This window comes from Corella eumyota, chromosome 7 (assembly GCF_963082875.1).
Source record: "Corella eumyota chromosome 7, kaCorEumy4.1, whole genome shotgun sequence".
Taxonomy (NCBI): Eukaryota; Metazoa; Chordata; class Ascidiacea; order Phlebobranchia; family Corellidae; genus Corella; species Corella eumyota.
In genome coordinates, this window is record NC_137496.1 from 11,596,370 (window position 1) to 11,619,879 (window position 23,510).

Consider the following 23,510-nt stretch of genomic DNA (forward strand, 5'->3'; position numbering starts at 1 on the left):
TTAACAAAGTCACCATTAATAATAAGGCAAAAAGAATATTTTAGCATGAGTATAATACCTAACTGCCTGCACTACGGGCTTTCGTTATACTTAATTAACTGGTTACTATTACAGTGGTTGTAATATAGTTGGAACGAAAATTGACTTTTCGCCAGTTAGAGATATTACTGATTATAAATGCCCGATAATCAAACTGCAAATAAGTTTTGACTTAGCGGGAACTGTTAACATAAAAGGGTTGCATGCTTTACTTTATAAATAAGTAGGCACTATCGTATGTAGTAAGGATCGAACCCGTGACCTCATGTTGTATACCAAAATGACAAAAAAATTTTTTATTAAAAAAAAAAAAAAATTTGTGGTAGAAAAAAAAAAATTTTTTGTTTTATTTTTAATAAATATTTGATCGCGTAATTTAACTTGGTTCATTAATTTTGCTTTCCTACATCGAGGATAAATAAATTTAAAAAAAATATGGTTGTGCAGTGTTGTCAAATAAATTTCTATGTTTGACCACGCGGTTCGGGATTAAAACGTAAACAGATCTCTTAAATAATGACAGCTGTTATCATTAAAAGATTGAGTATAAGTGATTATGAAGTCGATATTTAATTACTTTAACGGTTCAAGGTTTATAAATAGTGAGATATTTATCAGCTTTTTGAGGAGTTAATTAAGTTTAAAACCGCAAAAAAAATAACAATTTGCTGAAACGGCAAATTTGACAAAATTTCTTTTGTCTCAAAATTCAAAGTCTGCGAGTTGTTTACTTAAATGTTATTCGTAACAATAAGATAGTGGGTTAGTTTGGGTTTCATGTCAAATTATATTCTAAGTTTATTACTTTGTTTGAAAGGTGCTTTAAATGATTTTAAAAAAAGGTGCTTTAAATGGTTTAAACTTGTGCTGATCAGCTAATGGTTTAAACTTGTGCCAAGTCAAAGGCAACTCGAGACTGGGTCAGAGTAACTGATGTTACTCTATGTTTAGGTCGCACATTCGAACTTCCCACATCGAGGATAAAGATATATACAAAAAAAAAGTAACAGTCTTATAAAATTTTAAACAACAACATTTTTAAGTTTAGGTTTAAGTAAATTTGATTATGTCTTCATATTGGAAATCCAACAACAAAAAACGTTGCGATATTTGTGAATGTTGGATCGCTGACAACAAAGCTAGCATTGATTTCCACGAGAAAGGAAAAAAACATCAAGAGAAAAAACAAAAAAAAATATCGGCAATCACGAAAAAAAGCAAAATTCAAAATGAATTTAATCAGAAAGCGGATTATTTTCTGCGGAAAATGGAGAAGGAGGCAACGAAGAAATACCGAGAGGATTTAAAAGGGCAAGGATACAATGACGAACAAATTATAAAAATGACCGCAAGTTCTTCTACGAAAAACGAAACCCAAAAACCTAAAAGTAAACCAACATCGAACTCACACCGCAGCGACCCAAAAACCGTAACTAAACCATCACAAATAACCGTAGAAACAGCCCCAATATTTACCCCTACTCCGACGACGGGTCACCCCTATGGAAAATGGCAAACAGTTTCTGAGATTCCAAAACAAAAAACTTTTAATCAAGTTACTCTAAAACCTGCCGCTCCTAAAGAAGAAAAAATAGAATTTGCAGAGAAAAGAATAATTAATGTTGACTCTAGTTCTGGGCCGACTGCTTTTAAAAAAAGGAAAACCGACTCTAACTCAAAATCAAGAAGTATTCGAAAGCGAAATACAGATTAAAAATAATTTTTTATGTTAATCTTTACAGAACATGAAAGGAATTTGTTGGTTCTTAGTTAACATACTTGTTTTTAATGTTTTTGTTATGATAAAAAATTCTAAGTGAAATTTTCAGATATATACATTAATATTTCCTGTTATAAAATTTTTTTTATAGTATTTTGTTGGCATAAACAAAAAAATTAAATTGAAGGTTTGTAAAGAACTTACCACAAGATTTTAAAATTATAATTACTAGTCCATAGCTTGCCCTACAGCATTTGAATTGTTTTGATAACTAATACAGCTCATGATAATATACCCGAGCACCACATATGGTATTTTATTTTGTAGGTCTATTAATTGGACATATGTGCAAAAGGTTTACTATTTTAAATTTATTATTCTTTTTATATTTTTAGGTTATTTAAATATGAAAAAATGTAGTTTTTTATAAATTTAATTAGAAATTCTTCACTTATAAGTGGATGTCTGGCTTCAGAACAAAGATAAAACTTTATTGTTGTTTCGTTCGGAGAGGCCAGGCCAGATGACCTCTCAATATGACTGGTCACATGGTGGCAGTATCGATCGTGTAAGCGAGGAATCCATTAATGAAGAAGCAGAGGCCAGCCATGGGTTGCTTAGCAACCAACGGCGCAGAGTCAGCGAAGGTAAATCAATGTACTTTTTTTATGAAAAATATAAAATTAAAACTTTAAAAGTTGTTAAATTAGAAAAAACTCAAAAATATTTATTTAATTTTTAAAAATAAATTAAAAAAGACAAAATCTTATCTTTCAAGTTATTAAGTATATATTTCAAAAAACAAATGTTGTTTATTGAAGATAAAGATAAGTGCTACTCTGATAAAATAACTTCAACCACAAGCCAGCAGCATTGAGCAAACTAACTCCTTTGTTGTTTTACTTTGCAAAAATTTGTAATTTGTTAAAGATTAAGCTCTGAGTTATGCTTGCTTTGTTGGTTTAGTTACTGTAACTGGTCATAACCTAATATGGTTTAAAGTCCAGTGCTAAAAACTAGTATACATAAATGCATTAAGAGTGGATTATTTAAAGGTATTTTATGTTAAATTAGATTTATTTGTGTGTGCAATTAATAGATTTGTTTGTGTGTGCAATTAATAGATAATGCAAGTCTGCATTTAAATTTTAATTTATAAATATAAGTTTCACTTTTATTGCAATTTAAAATTAAGACTATTTGTGAAAGGTTTTTTAACTGTATATACCTTTAGCTCTTTAAAGTTTATTTTTTAAATTTATAAAAGTCCTAGCTACTCGTGCCTTTGTTTTCTTATAATATTGCAGTTTAAAAATATATTTTTTTACTGTTAAAGTTTAGATAAATATGTTAAAATATATATCTTTAACTTTTTTATATTTCAGATATGGAATGCATAATAGGAAAGGGATCTCCTGATGAACTTCTTTGTATTGGGTATAAGAAAAATCATTGGAAATTTGCATTCAGTGTACTTGCTACCGTAAGTTTTTAAGTTATTTTCTAAAATATTTTTTTGGGTGATTTTTGTTAAACTAATTCTGACAAAGATTTTTATTGATAATTGCCAAAGTTAAATTACAACTTTAAGTCTTATATATTTTTTTTTATTACAAGTAGCAAACATTGCAAAAATGTATTTATTTTTCATGCAATTTTTACGGTGTTTGCCTTTTTAATTTTGACATTTTAAATTTTCAAATCAGTTGACCAAGTAGGATCAACTGTGAAACTATAACATAATAATTTATTACTATTTTACAACAACATTTGATTGCCTATAAACTTACATAACCTATTTATTCTATAAACTATTTTATAATACTTAATGACAAGTATTTAAATTTTAAATCACAATTAGATACTGTCTGGTGGATTCCTTCTTCTTGTATTTTATTGGAGAGAAGATTGGAGATTGAAATGGACGCATACAGTAACAACTTTAAATCAGTCAACTTCTGTTCTCCTACAAACTACTGACGATACTAATCAGGTTTGTTGGGGGGTTTATTATCTGTGGTAGGTGATAGCTTGTTCTACGAACTGTATTTCAATTGTCATAGTATAGTCACAACTCTATACTAATATTTGCCAGTGATAATTCGCTCACACACAACTGGCAGTTTTATTTATAAGTCTATCAATTGGACATATGTTATATATAGATATATCCTTAATAAAAAGATTTCCAACTTTGCAGAATTGAAAACTTGACTGCTCTGGGTAATCCTTGTGGCTTTTATAACTGCAATGGATAAATGCATTGGTAGTATTGTTTAATAAGCAATTATAATCTATAATATCCCAAACTACCAAAGGCAAATTAAGACTGGGTTAGAGTAACAGTTGTTACTTTATGTTTAGGTGAAGTCGACCTTTCCACATCGGGGATAATAAGTACATAAAAATATTTTACTTTATTAACTAATGTTACATTTTGTTTCAGAAATTTGTTGCTGAAATTAATATAATGTCGTCAGAGCTGGCTTTGCTTATCTCCAATAATTATCCAGGATCTGGGTAAATTAAGTTAATATTTTATTTATACCAAATCTTAAATTATTGCAAAATACTTTAAAAATAACTTAGTTAGATTATGTTAAACTAACAACACATCTAATACATAAATGTGTTAAGTGTTTTAATTGGGTTAAGTATTGTTAAAGTACTTGTATGTTTATATTAGTTTTACTAGTGTTGGTGTTTTTTGGGTAATCTTTTTAGGCTAAATAATATATGCATACAACTTTTAAGTTGAACAAAAATTAACTTACTTTTTTTTAATTTTTTTTTTGCTTTGTAAATAAATATTTATTAAAATTGAATCAATTGATATCCTAAAACTTGATTAAATTTGTTTATTTTTAAACATGCAGAGACAATTATGGAAGTCAACAAAATGATGAGTTTAAATATTTTCAACATCATTGTTCGAAATATATTTGGAATTTTGAACAAAATGTAAGTGTTTACCTTGTTAGATTGACAATTATTTTGTATTTGTTTATCCTTTACGTTACAAGGCTGACGTTATAACTTAAACATAGAGTAACATTACTTACCCCGACCCAGTCTCAAGTTGCTTGTGGCAGTTTGGGATATTATAGATTATAATTGCCCGATAATTAAGCTGCTGATTTTGAATATTATCAAGGACAGGGATTTAAGGATAATTTTTTACTTTTTTCAATAGATGGTTTCATGTTTTAGGACCAACATTTTTTAACAAAACTTGTGCCAATTTTGTTATTAAAATCATTTTTTTTAGTAATTCTAGTGATTAGTTTTAAATAAAAAAGGAAAAAAGTTAAGTTAGTTAAGCTTTTGTATTTTGTAAATTGCTTTGCAATATAAAATTTGTTTTATTGTAAAAGTTGTTCTTAATTATTTACAAATTAATTGTTAATTTTTTCAGGTTTGGAGCAAAGAATTGGTTCCGGGCGATGTGATTATAGTGCCACCTAATGGAATGTTGTTACCGTGCGATTCTGCTCTTGTGTCAGGTACGACTGCTTTAAGACTAAGTGTTTTAACAGTTTTGTGTCGAAAGAAATAATTCCGAAGCACCACAAATGGCAGTTTTTAAAGGCCTCTAATGTAAACATGTCCATAAACCACCCCATATATATAGAAAGTTCTTTATTTTTTATATATACGGAATTTTATTTCTACTTGAAGTCTGATATTGTGGTATGCCGGTCATGGCGATGGATTACGAGCCAATAGGTTTTAGGTTCGAGCCGCACCAATGCCACACTATTCACTCTTGAGCCCAGTGTTTACTGATAGCTTAAACACACCAGAAGGTTTCAGGTTCGAGCCGCACCAATGCCACACTATTCACTCTTGAGCCCAGTGTTTACAGATAGCTTTAACACATCAAAAGGTTTCAGGTTCAAGCTGCACCAATGCCACACTATTTGCCTTGAGCCTGGCATTTACAGCACATTTGTTTTCCAATAATATAAAAACCTATCACCTTTAGAATATATTGGAATATTATCATTGAATAACTTTAACTTACAGGGACTTGTATTGTGAATGAAAGCATGCTGACAGGAGAGAGTGTTCCTGTAACTAAAACACCACTTCCCAGCAGTGAGAGGGAGATGAAGAACTTTTACACCACGGAGGAGCATAAACGTCACACTCTGTTTTGTGGAACCCAAGTCCTTCAAACAAGGTCAGTTTAGTGCTGTTTTGTCTAATGTTTACAGTTAACACCTAAGATTTAGGGTTTGTTTCCCATTGCTTGCATGTTGCTGCATCTTTAAGTAAGATTTAAGATATGGGTTTGATTTCCAATGCTGGCATGTTGTAGCATCCTTAAATAAGAACTGAAATCCTGGGTTTGATTTCTACTGCTGGCATGTTGTAGCATTCTTATGTAAGACCTGAGGTTCTGGGTTTGATTTCCACTGCTGGCATGTTGTAGCATTCTTAAATCAGACCTGAGATCCTCGGTTTAATTCCCACTGTTGGCATGTTGTAGTATCCTTAAGTAAGACCTAAGATCCTTGGTTTGATTCTCACTGCTGGCATGTTGTAGCATTCTTATGTAAGACCTGAGATCCTGGGTTTGATTTTTACTGCTAGATTTTAAAAGATTTTAATGTAATTTCTATCAATAAAATAAACTTAAAAAAACAACAGTAATTTTAACTATAACCCAACAAACTTATCTAAATAAACTTTGGGTATTGGTAATTTTTACTATGTCAAAACCTAAATATCGCATTTTAAAAATAAAAATTTACCTTCAGATTTTATCGGGGTGAATTGGTGAAAGCAGTGGTGGTTCGAACAGGTTATCATACAGCTAAGGGAAGACTGGTTCACAGTATTTTGTATCCGAAACCAGTTGATATGAAGTTACTGAGGGACGCTTACACTTTTGTGTTTATACTTGCCCTTATAGCTATGTGTGGGTTCATATACACTGTTATAATACAGGTATTTAAAACAATTTTTTTTTTATTTTTTTTTTGCTAATTTTTGACAATTTTATTTTTTATGATAACAGTTTTTTTTTTTTTTTACTTAAATTTGGTATTTAATTACTTTTTCTACAGCCCTTTTTACATTAACAATCTATATATAACAGAGCTTGGCAGACATATAAAAATATATTAAAGTTATAAGTCTATAAAATAAATAAACTGCTGTTTGTGGTGCATGGGTAAATTATCAAAAGCAAATTTCATTTAAAAGTTGTGACCATATTACAACAATTAAAATTCCAACCATGGGGCGGGTTATTGACTAATATTACTTGATAATAATGAGCACAACAACAGTAGTTAAAAGCAACTAGCTATGCTGCCAATTTAACCTTTTACTTTTTACTTAAATATATATGTTAACAATGTTTTCCTATACAGCATTTGCAAGGGGAGTCTGCTCGAGATATTGCTTTCAATGCGATCGACCTTATCACAATATCTGTGCCTCCTGCCTTACCATTAGCCATGACAATTGGAATCATCTATGCTCAGATGAGGCTCAAGAAACAGAGGATCCACTGCATTAGTCCGCAGAGGATTAATATTAGTGGACAGGTGCAATTTTTCCCTTTTTTTCTAAGTTTAATTTAACTGCTGTTTTGTTATTTGTTAGGTAGTGTGTTAAACAATGATTAATCCAAACTATAAATATAAGTTGATACATGGACATTATGTCTACATAAATTTATGGGTTCAATCCCCTTTGCTTCCAAGCTATAGTCCCTTTAAGTAAGGTAATAATATAAGTGGTAAGAACTCCTGCCAAACCCAAAAACACTTAACAGATTATTTATTGGGCAATTAAAAACTGTAATAACACAAACTGTTAAAGCAACTTGAGACAGGGTTGGAGTAACAAATGTTACTCTATGTTTAAGTTGTGAAGTTGACCTACTACATTAAGGATAAATAAATATTAAAAATTATATATTTTTGCCAAACAAGACTTAAATCTAGACAGAGGTAACAGAAGTATCTTTATCATACACTTTCCAAGTCTAGGTTTAAATCCTCTATAAAATTTAAATATCAGTTTATTAATAAAACATATATTTTTAAACAGGTCGATGTTGTTGCATTTGACAAAACAGGAACTTTAACTGAAGATGGATTAGATTTAGCTGAAGTAATTCCAGTTGACCACGAACTACCACAAACTGAAGACAACTGCAAGTTCAAGGAACCTATTCAGGCAGAAAACTTACAATTTCAACTTGGTTTGGACGATAAGTTGTTGCATGGTATGTTAACTTGTCATACTCTAACTACCATTGATGGGCATCTAACCGGAGACCCTCTGGACCTTAAAATGTTTGAAGCAACAGGATGGAAGCTAGTTGAACCATCAGTAAGTATTAAAAATTGATTTTATAATTTAACGACATTTTTGTATTCTAATAAAGTTTTAATAAAAAATTAGATTCTAATAATTTTTTTGTTTTTTTTTAACTACAAAAATAATTAATTTATTTTAATAAAAAAGTTATTTATAAGCAGTTTAAGGCAATTTAACTTTGGTGGTTGTTGAACTCTGGGCCCCAGGTCTTAGTTTTTCATTAAAAAATAACATGGTAGCAGTAGGAATCAAACTCCGGACCCCATGTAGTAGTGTAACCTATACCACTGCACCAAGGATTTAAATAGTTTCATTAAACCCAGAGTTTTATTATTAGATTGAAGATGAAAGTAAGTACGATCAACTTCAAACGACCTACGTTCGACCTTCAAATAATTTACTTAAAGACCAAAAATATTTCCCTGATTCTACTGCATCGCTGGCGGTAAGTTGAATGTATTTATTTTTTAAAAACACTTAAAAATGTTGTTTAGCCAAACACAAAAAAAGTTAAGACCTGTGAATTTATAAGATTTAACCTGGCTTAAGCTTACTAGGCTTTTTGTTCTCTTATAAAAATAGTGTTTTTTATGTGAAAAGGTCAACTTCACAGCCTAAACATAAAGTAACATCAGGCAATTGTGCATTTAAATTACCGGAGCAGGCAACTAAATTTAAAAAATTTGGGCCTACTTGACACTATTTAGATAATGAAGTCGTTAGTTAATTATTTGCTTAGAACAAAAGTACGTTTAGTGACATAAATTTAATGTTGTTGCGTGTTTACCAATGTATATATAAACAAACTATAAACATTTAACAAACTAACTGCTGTGCTTTTTACTGTAACAGGGACGCTAGCCTAAAAAGCTAAACAATGGAACCTACTAAACGTTTGTTTACTTTTTTAAAGTAAAGACGACATTTTTTTGGGTTTCCACAAATTATTAAAACATACCATAAACATTTATGTTGAATATTTGTTTTATTTCTATGGCTTTAATTAAGAAAGTTAGCTACCAAATTAATTGCAAAGAAAATCAATAACAAGTGAAATTCTAAAAAAAATAAATGGCTAGTAGTGAAATATTTTATAATTATTGACAGTGAAATATTTAAATATTCACAGGTTTTACTAAGGATATTTTTAACTAATATTCTTCCTCTTCTTCTTCCCCTTCTCCTTCTACGGAATCGACTGCGACTTCTTCGTAATCCTTCTCAAGAGCTGCAAGATCCTCACGAGCCTCGGAGAACTCACCTTCTTCCATTCCCTCGCCGACGTACCTGGAATAACGAGGTTGTAAGTTAGCGACAGTTACGACATGAAGTCATCAAGTTAAAGATTAGTTGGACTACTTACCAATGGACGAAAGCACGCTTGGCGTACATAAGATCGAACTTGTGATCCAAACGAGCCCAAGCCTCAGCAATGGCGGTGGTGTTGCTCAACATGCACACAGCTCGTTGGACTTTGGCGAGATCGCTTCCTGGAACAACAGTTGTTGGCTGGTAGTTGATTCCGACCTTGAATCCAGTTGGGCACCAATCGACGAACTAAAAGTTAAATAGACATTTTAAATGAGAAATTTAAGGCGCACTAAGATAGTTAAAGGTAGTATACGGTAAGTAGAAAAAATAAGCAATACTAGTTACTTACTTGGATGGTACGTTTGGTCTTGATGGTTGCAATGGCAGCGTTGACGTCCTTGGGGACTACGTCACCACGGTACAACATGCAGCAAGCCATGCACTTGCCGTGACGAGGATCGCACTTGACCATCTGGTTGGCTGGCTCGAAGCAAGCATTGGTGATCTCAGCCACGGAAAGTTGCTCATGGTAAGCCTTCTCAGCAGAGATAACTGGAGCATATGTGGTCAATGGGAAATGGATACGTGGGTATGGCACCAAGTTGGTCTGCTGGAACTCTGCAAAAACGGTACAAGGTTATTTTAAATACAAAATTAAGGTTGTTAAGCTTTTTGTAGAGTAATTTTAGGTCAATTTACCTTTCAAATCGGCGTACAAAGCACCATCGAATCTCAACGAAGCGGTGATGGAAGAAACAATTTGTCCCATCAACCTGTTCAAGTTGGTGTAAGTTGGTCGCTCAATGTCGAGGTTTCGTCGGCAAATGTCATAGATGGCCTCGTTGTCGACCATGAAAGCACAGTCAGAGTGCTCAAGGGTGGCATGGGTGGTCAGGATCGAGTTGTAAGGCTCGACAACAGCGGTAAAGACCTAAATAAATAAAATAACTTAGTTTTTACCAAAATATACGAAACAATTTATAGTGTTTATTTTTAAAGTTTTTTTTTTACTCGAGGTGCTGGGTAGATGGCGAACTCAAGCTTGGATTTCTTTTCGTAGTCGACGGAGAGTCTCTCCATGAGAAGAGAGGTGAATCCGGATCCGGTGCCTCCTCCGAAGGAGTGGAAGATCAGGAATCCTTGGAGCCTGGTGCACTGGTCAGCAAGCTTTCGGATTCGGTCAAGAACAAGGTCAACAATTTCTTTCCCGTTGGTGTAGCGACCACGAGCGTAGTTGTTGGCTGCGTCTTCTTTCCCTGTGATTAATTGCTCGGGGTGGAACAACTGTCGGTAGGTACCGGTTCGAACCTCGTCTGGGGAACAAAATTCAATGTTAAACTCTTGTTTTTTACTAATTTTTTGTTCAAATTTTATATTTTTGTCAACTTACCAACGACAGTTGGTTCAAGGTCGACGAACACGGCTCTTGGGACATGTTTTCCTGCTCTAGTTTCTCTGAAGAAGGTGTTGAAAGAGTAGTCTCCTCCTCTGATGGTCTTGTCACTTGGCATCTGGCCGTCAGGTTGGATTCCATGCTCGAGGCAGTACAACTCCCAGCAAGCATTTCCGATCTGGACTCCGGCTTGGCCGACGTGGATTGAGATACATTCACGCTCAAGGTATAGAAAGGTAATGTAAAACCTTCTAATACTTTCTCATAACTTAAAGAAGGACGCCTGTGTAAATATTAAACCGCGCAAGCGCTGTTGAAAACCTCTTATTAAGCGCATCGATACACTTCACTGCTTTAAAAGTATGTTAAACAAATATAAGAGAAATATAACTTTAACTGTTGGCGTATATTTAAATAGTTTACTAATTTCAGATTTTCAAATTTAAAACTAAAATGCACAGATTAAAGTAAAAATTATAACGATTTTAAAGAAAGCTTTTATTATCAATATTTTAACTTAATTTGTGGCCCAATTTATAAGAAATAAACATAGCAGTCTGCCAGGATGTTATAAAATATTATACCTTTACTTTAATATAACTTAATGTAACCCACTATCAAATTTACCCCAAATTATTAACCCACACCCACTCCCTATTTTAAAACAAACATATTAAACTTACATCATAAATATAATGTTTGGTGACCATGCCATAACATACCTAAAATCTTTATGTGAACATTGATACTTTTGGCATGTTTTAAATCATTAAATTGATTTTGTCATTTTTTTCCGTCGCATTGTTGCAATATTAATTGTATATCGAATTTATTATTTACTTTTATCAATGCGCGAAAAACCAAAATAAATAAATAAATAAAAATATAAAATTAACATAAACTTACCATTTTGATGAGTAATTTTTTTTTTTTTATTTTGGTTTAGTTAGTAGTTGAAGTTGAAACGTAAAATAATCGCTGAATAGCTCGTTGACAGTTAAATGCCTTTTGCTAATTCAAAGTGTGTACCAACCCCATTCGCTATTCTAAACAATAAAAAACAAATATTCTATTGATCGATATTCTAAAGATTCGTTGGGTTGTGATGTCATTATTAGTATTGTTCGCAACAGCTTGTGTTCGTAATACGATAGTGTTTGGTTGCACGTGATGTCAGAGAATTGCTGGGGTTAAGCTGTGGGAGGCTTTTAAGTTAATGAAATTACTTTGTCTTTCTGTATTTAATTCTTTGCTGATTTAATTCCTTAGCTTTTATGGGAAAATATTTATGTTTGTTCTTTTTATATATTTGTTAAAATTATTTAAAACATATGACGCCCTATTTGTGAAATCGGCCCATATAAATATTAGTAAAAATGATTGGCATTAGTTAAAAACCTAAAATCGCAAAAAAATTGTTTTATTATTAATATTTTATTCGTTTTTAACAAATATTTTATAGTTGGCTGATGATTTAAACAAGAATAGCGGTTTAAAATTGCTTAACCAAATGAATCACAATTTTTTTTGTAAATGTTAAGAATATAATCTTAAAGTTGAATAAATAAACGCTCCTTTGTTTTAATAAAACGACAAATTTTTTAAAAAACATCGTTTCCATAACAACTGGTATGTAGGAGTAACAGACTGGATATTGAATTACTTACAAACGTTGATGAAACCACGGGCAAGTAAAAACTGGTTCGGTGTTAAACAAACAAGTTAAATCAACAAACCGAGTCACCTTCGTTACTAAGCGGGAAAATTAAATACTTCTATTTAATTTATATTTATTTATCCTCGATGTGGAAAGGTCGACTTTACGGCCTAAACATAGAGTAACATCAGTTACTCCCACCCAGTCTTAAGTTGCCTTTAACAGTTTGGGATATTATGGATTATGATTGCCCGATAATTATGCTGCTGATTAAGTGCTGGCTTTGTTGGGACCAACGCATTAATTTTTTTCCAAAAACATAATTCATGTTTATTATTAATTGTTAATTAATTAATTTTACCAGTTTAACAATAATTAATTCGTCGAATTTAAGACTGGGCTGGTTTAACAAAGTCACCATTAATAATAAGCAAATAAGAATCTTTTAGCATGAGTATACTACCTAACTGCCCGCACTACGGGCTTTTTGTTTTACTTATTTAAATTTAACTGGTTACTATTACAGTGGTTGTCGTAATATAGTTGCAACGAAAATGGACTTTTCGCCAGTTAGAGATATTATTGATTATAAATGCCCTCACGAAAAAAAGTAAAATTTAGAATGAGTTTAATCAGAAAGCGGATTATTTTCTGCGAAAAATGGAGAAGGAGGCAACAAAGAAATATCGAGAGGATTTAAAAGGGCAAGGATACAGTGACGAACAAATTATAAAAATGACTGCAAGTTCTTCTACGACAAAACCAAAAAACGAAACCCAGAAACCTAAAAGTAAACCAACATCGAACTCACATCGAAGCGACCCAAAAACTGTAACTAAACCATCACAAATAACCGTAGAAACAACCCCAATATTAACTCCTACTTCGACGACGGGTCACCCCTACGGAAAATAGCAAACAGTTTCTGAGATTCCAAAACAAAAAACTTTGAACCAAGTTTTGTTGAAACCTGCCGCTCCTAAAGAAGAAAAAATAGAATTTGCAGAGAAGAGAATAATTAATGTTGACTCTAGTTCTGGGCCGACTGCTTTTAAAAAAAGGAAAACTGACTCTAACTCAAAATCAAGAAGTATTCGAAAGCGAAATACAGATTAAAAATAATTTTTTATGTTAATCTTTTACAGAACATGAAAGAAATATGTTGGTTCTTAGTTAACATACTTGTTTTTAATGTTTTTGTTATGATAAAAAATTCTAAGTGAAATTTTCTGATAAATTATTATTTCCTGTTATAAAATTTTTTTTGATGTTAATTTGTTGGCAAAAACAAAAACATTAAAGTAATGGTTTTATAAAGAACTTACCACAAGATTTTAAATTGATAATTACTAGTCCATGGCTTGCCCTACAGCATTTGAATTGTTTTGATAACTAATACAGCTCATGATAATATACCCGAGCACCACATACGGTATTTTATTTTGTAGGTCTATTAATTGGACATATGTGCAAAAGGTTTACTATTTTAAATTTATTATTCTTTTTATATTTTTAGGTTATTTAAATATGAAAAAATGTAGTTTTTTATAAATTTAATTAGAAATTCTTCACTTATAAGTGGATGTCTGGCTTCAGAACAAAGATAAATCTTTATTGTTGTTTCGTTCGGAGAGGACAGGCCAGATGACCTCTCAATATGACTGGTCACAAGGTGGCAGTATCGATCGTGTAAGCGAGGAATCCATTAATGAAGAAGCAGAGGCCAGCTATCGGTTGCTTAGCAACCAACGGGGCAGAGTCAGCGAAGGTAAATCAATTTACTTTTTTTATGAAAAATATAAAATTAAAACCTTAAAAGTTGTTAAATTAGAAAAAACTCAAAAATATTTATTTAATTTTTAAAAATAAATTAAAAAAGACAAAGTCTTATCTTTCAAGTTATTAAGTATATATTTCAAGAAACAAATGTTGTTGATTGAAGATAAAGATAAGTGCTACTATGATAAAATAACTTCAACCACAAGCCAGCAGCATTGAGCAAACTAAGTCCCTTGTTGTTTTACTTTGCAAAAATTTGTAATTTGTTAAAGATTTAGCTCTCAGTTATGCTTGCTTTGTTAGTTTAGTCACTGTAACTGGTCCTAACCTAATATGGTTTAAAGTCCAGTGCTTAAAACTAGTATACATAAATGCATTAAGAGTAGATTATTTAAAGGTATTTTATGTTAAATTAGATATATTTGTTTGTGTGTGCAATTAATAGATTTGTTTGTGTGTGCAATTGATAGATAATGCAAGTCTGCATTTAAAATTTAATTTATAATTACAAGTTTCACTTTTATTTAAAATTAAAGCTATTTCCGTGATAGGTTTTTTTAACTGTATGTACTTTCAGCTTTTTATAACTACTCGTGCCTCTGTTTTCTTATAATATTGCAGTTTAAAAAATAGATTGTTTTGCTGTTAAAGTTTAGATAAATATGTTAAAATATATAACACTAACTTTTATATATTCCAGATATGGAATGCGTAATTGGAAAGGGATCTCCTGATGAACTTCTTTGTATTGGGTATAAAAAGAATCATTGGAAATTTGTACTCAGTGTACTGGCTACCGTAAGTTTTTAAATTATTTTTTAAAATATTTTTTTGGGTGATTTTTGTTAAACTAATTCTGACAAAGATTTTTATTGATAATTGCCAAAGTTAAATTACAACTTTAAGTTCTTTTTTATTACAAGTAGCAAACATTGCAAAAATTTATTTATTTTTCATGCAATTTTTACGGTGTTTGCTTTTTTAATTTTGACATTTTAAATTTTCAAATCAGTTGACCAAGTAGGATCAACTGTGAAACTATAACATAATAATTTATTACTATTTTACAACAACATTTTATTGCCTATAAACTTGCATAACCTATTTATTCTATAAACTTTTTTTAAATACTTAATAATAAATATTTAAATTTTAAATCACAATTAGATATTGTCTGGCGGATTCCTCCTTCTTGTATTTTATTGGAGGGAAGATTGGAGATTGAAATGGACGCATACAGTAACAATTTTGAATTGTTCAACTTCTGTTCTCCTACAAACTACTGACGATACTAATCAGGTTTGTAGATTTTTGTATGGGTTAAAAGCTTGTCTTATGGTTATGGTTTTAATTGTTATAATATGGTTGCAACTCTCAACTAATATTCGCCTGTGATAGCTTACCCATGCATCACAAACTGCAGTTTACACCATTTACCATTGAGCCTGGCATTTATAGATAGCTCAAACACATCCTATCTGCACGCTCTTCTTTAATAAAATACAAAAACCTATCACCTTTAAATAAAAAAAAGATTGATTTGCAAAATAAAAAAAGTAAAAAAAGATTGCTAAAGTAAAAAAAATAAAACAAGATTGCTAAAGTAAAAAAAAGTAAAACAAGATTGCTAAAGTAAAAAAAAGTAAAACAAGATTGCTAAAGTAAAAAAAAGTAAAACAAAATTGCTAAAGTAAAAAAAAGTAAAACAAGATTGCTAAAGTAAAAAAAAGTAAAACAAGATTGCTAAAGTAAAAAAAAGTAAAACAAGATTGCTAAAGTAAAAAAAAGTAAAACAAGATTGCTAAAGTAAAAAAAAGTAAAACAAGATTGCTAAAGTAAAAAAAAGTAAAACAAGATTGCTAAAGTAAAAAAAAGTAAAACAAGATTGCTAAAGTAAAAAAAAGTAAAACAAGATTGCTAAAGTAAAAAAAAGTAAAACAAGATTGCTTTCCAAAATAAAAAAAATTGGCTGCATTGATTAAATCTTGTGAAATATAACTACAATGGATTAATAAATGAATAGCATTGTTAAATAGATACTTATATTTAATAATATTCCAAACTGGCAAAGTTAACTTAGGACTGGGTTAGAGTAACAAATGTTACTTTATGTTTAGGTGAAGTCAACCTTTCCGTATCGGGGATAATAAGTACATAAAAATATTTTACTTTATTAACTAATGTTACATTTTATTTCAGAAATTTGTTGCTGAAATTAATATAATGTCGTCAGAGCTGGCTTTGCTTATCTCCAATAATTATCCAGGATCTGGGTAAATTAAGTTAATATTTTATTTATACCAAAATCTCTAAATTATTGCAAAGTACTTTAAAAATAACTTAGTTAGATTATGTTAAACTAACAACACGTTTTAATTGGGTTAAGTATTGTTAAAGTACTTGTATGTTTATACTAGTTTTACTAGTGTTGGTGTTTTCTGGGTAATCTTCTTAAGTTATATAATATATGCATACAACTTTTAAGTTGAACAAAAATTAACTTACTTTTTTTTAATTTTTTTTTTGCTTTGTAAATAAATATTTATTAAAATTGAATCAATTGATATCCTAAAACTTGATTAAATTTGTTTATTTTTAAACATGCAGAGACAATTATGGAAGTCAACAAAATGATGAGTTTAAATATTTTCAACATCATTGTTCGAAATATATTTGGAATTTTGAACAAAATGTAAGTGTTTACCTTGTTAGATTGACAATTATTTTGTATTTGTTTATCCTTTACGTTACAAGGCTGACGTTATAACTTAAACATAGAGTAACATTACTTACCCCGACCCAGTCTCAAGTTGCTTGTGGCAGTTTGGGATATTATAGATTATAATTGCCCGATAATTAAGCTGCTGATTTTGAAAGCAGTAAGGATTGAACCCAGAACCTTTTGTAGTAAAGCAAATGTTCCAACCATTCACTACACCACTCTGTTTTAATATTTAAAAAAAACTTCAGTGTTATAATTAACTTTATTTTAATTCCAATTATACTGTGATGTCATAATAATTAATTATTTATATTCCAGACTTTTGTGGAACTCGGTGGTTTGGACAACCAGGTGACTCTTGAGCAACTTCATCAGAACTCCACCGGAGGATTGAACTTGGATGAGATCTCGAGAAGAAGTTGTTTGTTTGGGAGTAATCTTATCACTGTCAAGGTAGAGTTTGAGTGGAGTTTAACTTGAGTATTTTTTAAGTTTCTTTTTATAGTTATTCTCAATGTGGTAAGGTTAACTTCACAACCTAAACATAAAGTAACTTTTGTTACCCCAGCCCAATCTCAAGTTGGCTTTGGTAGTTTGGGATATTATTATTAATAATTGCCCAATAATTAAACTGCTGATTAAGTGTTGGCTCAGCAGGGGTTTATACCGTTTATAGCATCTTAATTCAGGGCATAAAAAGCAGTGGTAATTAAGCTAATGACCTCATGTAGTGAAGCCAAATGTTCCTACCACTATTCTGGTATTTTGTTTTAAATATAAGAATCTTTACTAAACAACCTTCAGTTAGTTATGTGACCTCGACCTATTTTGGTGCTGTAGTAAATTTAGTTGTTGACTTACCAATATTATTTGTTTAAAAGTCACAAGGTTCTTGGTTGAAAATAATGACAACAAAACGGCAGCAGAGGGATTTAAACTCTAGACCTTGAATTAAAAACCATTTCAAGTTACCTTTTTAAACTACTACATACATTTTAAATTTAAAAGAGTCAAACTTTTTTATATATTATTTGCAAACCATATTTATGTGCATCATATAATATTTTTTCTGCAAACAATAACTACTTACACAAATGCTACTTGTTAAATTTAAATTTAAATTTTTTAGATTCCTGGATATTTTATGTTGTTAGTTTCTGAGATTTTGAACCCATTTTACGTTTTCCAACTTTTTGCTGTTATATTCTGGATGTTTGACGATTATTATATTTATGCAACTGCTATTTTTATTATTTCTATTTTCTCTGCGATTGCATCTCTTATACAGGTAAGTCAGATCATTAATTTGTTCCTATTAAATTTATTGTTTATTTATCCTTGATGTGGAAAAGCCGATTTTACGACTAAAACATAGGGTAACATCAGCTACTCCGACCCAGTCTTAAGTTGCCTTTTGTAGTTTGGAATATTATAGATTATAATTGCCCGATAATTATGCTGCTGATTAAGTGCTAGCTCAGCAGGAGTTTAAATTGTTTAAGAAACCTTACTTAAGAGCACTACAGCATGAAAGCAGTTTGGTTTAATAATTAATCTGCAAATTAGTTTAAATTCAAACTTTTGGATAACTATCATAACTTTAACTTTGTGCAAAATACTCCAAGTTATCCTGTTGACCTAACATAAAAATTTGAAATTGAAATTTATAAATAAAGCAACAGAATTAAAATAAAATTAATTTTTAAGGTAAGAACTGAAAGAGTTAACCTCCATAAAATGGTTGAGTATCACAACGAGACTAAAGTTATCGTCCAGCGCCAGGATTCAAACTCACAATCTGGAGTTCAACAAATTGAGGTCAGTACATTTTAACAATAAAAGTTTTTTTGTTTCTATATTGTTAAGAACAGAGATTTAAGGATCATTTTTTACTCTTTTTTAATAGATGGTTTCATGTTTAAGGACCAACATTTTTAAAATTAAGTTTGTGCCAATTTTGTCATTAAAATCATTTTAGTAATTTTAGTGATTAGTTTTAAATGTGAAAGGAAAAAAGTTTAGTTAGTTAAGCTTTTGTATTTTAAAAATTGCTTTAAAATTTTTTAAAATTTTTTTTATCTTAAGGTTTGGAGCAAAGAATTGGTTCCGGGCGATGTGATTATAGTGCCACCTAATGGAATGTTGTTACCGTGCGATTCTGCTCTTGTGTCAGGTACGACTGCTTTAAGACTAAGTGTTTTAACATTTTTGTGTCAAAAGAAATAATTTACCCAAGCACCACAAATGGCAGTTTTTAAAGTCCTCTAATGTAAACATGTCCATTAACCACCCCATATATATACAAAGTTCTTTATTTTTTATACGGAATTTTATTTCTACTTGAAGTCTGATATTGTGGTATGCCGGTCATGGCAATGGATTACGGGCCAATAGGTTTCAGGTTCGAGCCGCACCAATGCCACATTATTCACTCTTGAGCCCAGTGTTTACAGATAGCTTAAACACACAAAAAGGTTTAGGGTTCAAGCTGCACCAATGCCACACTATTCACTCTTGAGCCAAGAGTTTACAGATAGCTTAAACACACCAAAAGGTTTCAGGTTTAAGCTGCACCAATGCCACACTATTCACCCTTGAGCCCAGTGTTTACAGATAGCTTAAACACACCAAAAGGTTTCAGGTTCAAGCTGCACCAATGCCACACTATTCACCCTTGAGCCAAGAGTTTACAGTACATTCTTTTCCCAATAATATAAAAACCTACTACCTTTAGAATATATTAGAATATTATCATTGGATAACTTTAACTTACAGGAACATGTATTGTGAATGAAAGCATGCTAACGGGAGAGAGTGTTCCTGTAACTAAAACACCACTTCCCAGCAGTGAGAGGGAGATGAAGAACTTTTACACCACGGAGGAGCATAAACGTCACACTCTGTTTTGTGGAACCCAAGTCCTTCAAACAAGGTCAGTTTAGAGCTGGTATGTCTAATATTTATAGTCAACACCTGAGATCTTAGGTTTGTTTCCCATTGCTTGTATGTTGCTGCATCTTTAAGTAAGATTTAAGATCCTGGGTTTGATTTCCATTGCTGGCATGTTGTAGCATCCTTAAATAAGACCTAAGATCCTGGGTTTGATTCCCACTGCTGGCATGTTGTAACATCCTTAAATAAGGCATGAGATCCTTGGTTTGATTCCCACTGCTAGCATGTTGTAGCATCCTTAAGTAAGACCTGAGATCCTGGGTTTGATTCCCACTACTAGCATGTTGTAGCATTCTTGAGTAAGACCTGAGATCCTGGGTTTGATTCCCACTGCTAGCATGTTGTAGCATTCTTGAGTAAGACCCGAGATCCTGGGTTTGATTCCCACTGCTAGCATGTTGTAGCATTCTTGAGTAAGATGTAAGACCCTGGGTTTGATTCCCACTGCTAGCATGTTGTAGCATTCTTGAGTAAGACCTGAGATCCTGGGTTTGATTCCCACTGCTAACATGTTGTAGCATTCTTGAGTAAGACCTGAGTTCCTGGGTTTGATTCCCACTGCTAGCATGTTGTAGCATTCTTGAGTAAGATGTAAGACCCTGGGTTTGATTCCCACTGCTAGCATGTTGTAGCATTCTTGAGTAAGACCTGAGATCCTGGGTTTGATTCCCACTGCTAACATGTTGTAGCATTCTTGAGTAAGACCTGAGTTTCTGGGTTTGATTTTACTGCTAGATTTTATCAATAAAATAAACTTAAAAAAACAACAGTAATTTTAACTATAACTCAACAAACTTATCTAAATAAACTTTGGGTATTGGTAATTTTTACTATGTCAAAACCTAAATATCGCATTTTAAAAATAAAAATTTACCTTCAGATTTTATCGGGGTGAATTGGTGAAAGCAGTGGTGGTTCGAACAGGTTATCATACAGCTAAGGGAAGACTGGTTCACAGTATTTTGTATCCGAAACCAGTTGATATAAAGTTACTGAGGGATGCTTACACTTTTGTGTTTATACTTGCCCTTATAGCTATGTGTGGGTTCATATACACTGTTATAATACAGGTATTTAAAACAATTTTTTTTTTATTTTTTTTTTGCTAATTTTTGACAATTTTATTTTTTATGATAACAGTTTTTTTTTTTTTACTTAAAATTGGTATTTAATTACTTTTTCTACAGCCCTTTTTACATTAACATTCTATTTATAATGGAGCTTGGCAGACATATAAAAATATATTAAAGTTAGAAGTCTATAAAATAAATAAAACTGCCATTTGTAGTGCATGGGTAAATTATCAAAAGCAAATTTCATTTAAAAGTTGTGACCATATTACAACAATTAAAATCCCAACCATGGGGCGGGTTATTTACTAATATTACTTAATAATAATGAGCACAATAACAGTAGTTTAAAGCAACTAGGTATGCTACCAATTTAACCTTTTAGTCTTTACTTAAATATATATGTTAACAATGTTTTCCAATACAGCATTTGCAAGGGGAGTCTGCTCGAGATATTGCTTTCAATGCGATCGACCTTATCACAATTTCTGTGCCTCCTGCCCTACCATTAGCCATGACAATTGGAATCATCTATGCTCAGATGAGGCTCAAGAAACAGAGGATCCACTGCATTAGTCCGCAGAGGATTAATATTAGTGGACAAGTGGGTGGATTTTTTCCTACTATTTTTCCACCTAAACTTCTAGGTTAAATTTAACTGCTGTTATGTTATTTGTTAGGTAGTGTGTTAAACAATGATTGTTATAAACTATAAATATAAGTTGATAGATGGACATTATATATACATAAGCTTATGGGTTCAATCCCCTTTGCTTCCAAGCTATAGTCCCTTTAAGTAAGGTAATAATATAAGTGGTAAGAACTCCTGCCAAACCCAAAAAAACAATTAACAGATTAATTATTGGGCAATTATAAACTGTAATAACACAAACTACCAAGGCAACTTAAGACTGGGTCAGGGTAACAAATGTTACTCTATGTTTAAGTTGTGAAGTCGACCTTACTACATTAAGGATAAATAAATATTAAAAAATATATATTTTTGCCAAACAAGGCTTAAATCTAGACAGAGGTAACAGAAGTATCTTTAACATACACTTTCCAAGTCTAGGTTTAAATCCTCTATAAAATTTAAATATCAGTTTACTAATAACTTGAATGTTTTTAAACAGGTTGATGTCGTGGCATTTGACAAAACTGGAACTTTAACTGAAGATGGATTAGATTTAGCTGAAGTAATTCCAGTTAACCACGAACTACCACAAGCTGAAAACAACTGCAAGTTCAGGGAACCTATTCAGGCAGAAAACTTAAAATTTCAACTTGGTTTGGACGATAAGTTGTTGCATGGTATGTTAACTTGTCATACTTTAACTACCATTGACGGGGATGTAACCGGAGACCCTCTGGACCTTAAAATGTTTGAAGCAACAGGTTGGAGGCTAGTTGAACCATCAGTAAGTTTTAAAAATTGATTTTATAATTTAACGGAATTTTTGTATTTTAATAAAGTTTTAATAAAAAATTGGATTCTAATAATTTTTTGTTTTTTTTAACTACAAAAAATAATTAATTTATTTTAATAAAAAAATATTTTAAGCAGTTTGAGGCAATTTAACTTTGGTGGTTGTTGAACTTTGGACCCCAGGTCTTAGTTTTTCATTAAAAAATAACATGGTAGCAGTAGGAATCAAACTCAGGATCTCATGTAGTAGTGTAACCTATACCACTGCACCAAGGATTTAAATAGTTTCATTAAACTCAGAGTTTTATTGTTAGATTGAAGATGAAAGTAAGTACGATCAACTTCAAACGACCTACGTTCGACCTTCAAATAACTTACTTAAAGACCAAAAATATTTCCCTGATTCTACTGCATCACTGGCGGTAAGTTGAATGTATTTATTTTTTAAAAACACTTAAAAATGTTGTTTAGCCAAACACAAATAAGTTAAGACCTGTGAATTTATAAGATTTAACCTGGCTTAGCTTTTTGTTCTTTTATAATATTGTAGTGTTTTTTATGTGAAAATGTCAACTTCACAGTCCTAAACATAGAGTAACATCAGTTACCCTGACCCAGTCCTGAGTTGACTTTAGCAGTTTGGGATATTATAGATTATATTTGCTCGATAAGTAAACTGCTGATTTGGCTTAACAGGAGGTTATACTGTTTACAGCGCAATAATGCTTGGCTTGTTCGGTGTATTAACTAAATGGTACTAGTTGGTTATAAATCTCGGCCTGTTTGTTATATATGTGTTAGTTATAGAGCTTGGCTTTAATATGATTGTTTATTTATAGAGCTTGGCTTGTTTGTTTTAGACTAAATAGAGCTAGTTGGCTCTGGAGTTTTGTTTGTTACAGTTTTTACCAGTTGGTATTTATGTTTGGATTGCTTACTATTTTTCGGGATTTTTTTTAAAAATTTGCTTATTTTTTAGAGAAATGTCGGTAATATCGAGCGCCTACAACAAAGACAACATAAAAATATTTTACATCATTAATTTTATTTCAAGATTTAAGCCAGGTAAAAAAGGCGCGAAAAAATGAAATTATTTTGTGTA

At 31.4% G+C, this 23,510-nt stretch overlaps 4 protein-coding genes and 1 long non-coding RNA gene across 5 annotated transcripts; 4 read left to right on the forward strand and 1 right to left on the reverse strand.

The window, feature by feature from the left end:
* Positions 1-1,084: 1,084 nt before the first annotated feature.
* LOC145759382 (uncharacterized) lies at positions 1,085-2,154 on the forward strand. Its single transcript, XM_082573198.1, has one exon. The coding sequence runs from the start codon at positions 1,106-1,108 to the stop codon at positions 1,751-1,753; it is 648 nt and encodes a 215-aa protein (XP_082429324.1). The 5' UTR covers positions 1,085-1,105; the 3' UTR covers positions 1,754-2,154.
* Positions 2,155-2,282: 128 nt separating this feature from the next.
* LOC145760360 (polyamine-transporting ATPase 13A3-like) lies at positions 2,283-8,646 on the forward strand. Its single transcript, XM_082574227.1, has 12 exons — positions 2,283-2,406; positions 3,145-3,242; positions 3,621-3,752; positions 4,206-4,279; positions 4,636-4,720; positions 5,175-5,262; positions 5,786-5,942; positions 6,523-6,712; positions 7,141-7,317; positions 7,826-8,110; positions 8,436-8,543; positions 8,593-8,646. Exons 1-12 carry the CDS (start codon positions 2,283-2,285, stop codon positions 8,644-8,646), a joined length of 1,572 nt encoding a protein of 523 aa, XP_082430353.1.
* Positions 8,647-9,172: 526 nt separating this feature from the next.
* On the reverse strand, positions 9,173-11,016 carry LOC145759380 (tubulin alpha-1A chain-like). Its single transcript, XM_082573196.1, has 6 exons — positions 10,800-11,016; positions 10,421-10,722; positions 10,109-10,340; positions 9,759-10,027; positions 9,462-9,655; positions 9,173-9,385 (listed from the first exon to the last, which is right to left on the reverse strand). Exons 1-6 carry the CDS (start codon positions 10,918-10,920, stop codon positions 9,250-9,252), a joined length of 1,254 nt encoding a protein of 417 aa, XP_082429322.1. The 5' UTR covers positions 10,921-11,016; the 3' UTR covers positions 9,173-9,249.
* On the forward strand, positions 10,898-13,975 carry LOC145759386 (uncharacterized). The gene is made up of 2 exons (XR_014286524.1): positions 10,898-11,038; positions 12,986-13,975. It is a non-coding gene; the product is annotated as an uncharacterized LOC145759386 (long non-coding RNA).
* A 128-nt stretch (positions 13,976-14,103) lies between these two features.
* On the forward strand, positions 14,104-22,915 carry LOC145760361 (polyamine-transporting ATPase 13A3-like). The gene is made up of 15 exons (XM_082574228.1): positions 14,104-14,227; positions 14,939-15,036; positions 15,406-15,537; positions 16,438-16,511; positions 16,846-16,930; positions 17,279-17,393; positions 18,115-18,248; positions 18,668-18,778; positions 19,046-19,133; positions 19,736-19,892; positions 20,793-20,982; positions 21,410-21,586; positions 22,116-22,400; positions 22,723-22,830; positions 22,880-22,915. Exons 1-15 carry the CDS (start codon positions 14,104-14,106, stop codon positions 22,913-22,915), a joined length of 1,914 nt encoding a protein of 637 aa, XP_082430354.1.
* The last annotated feature ends 595 nt before the right edge of the window (positions 22,916-23,510 follow it).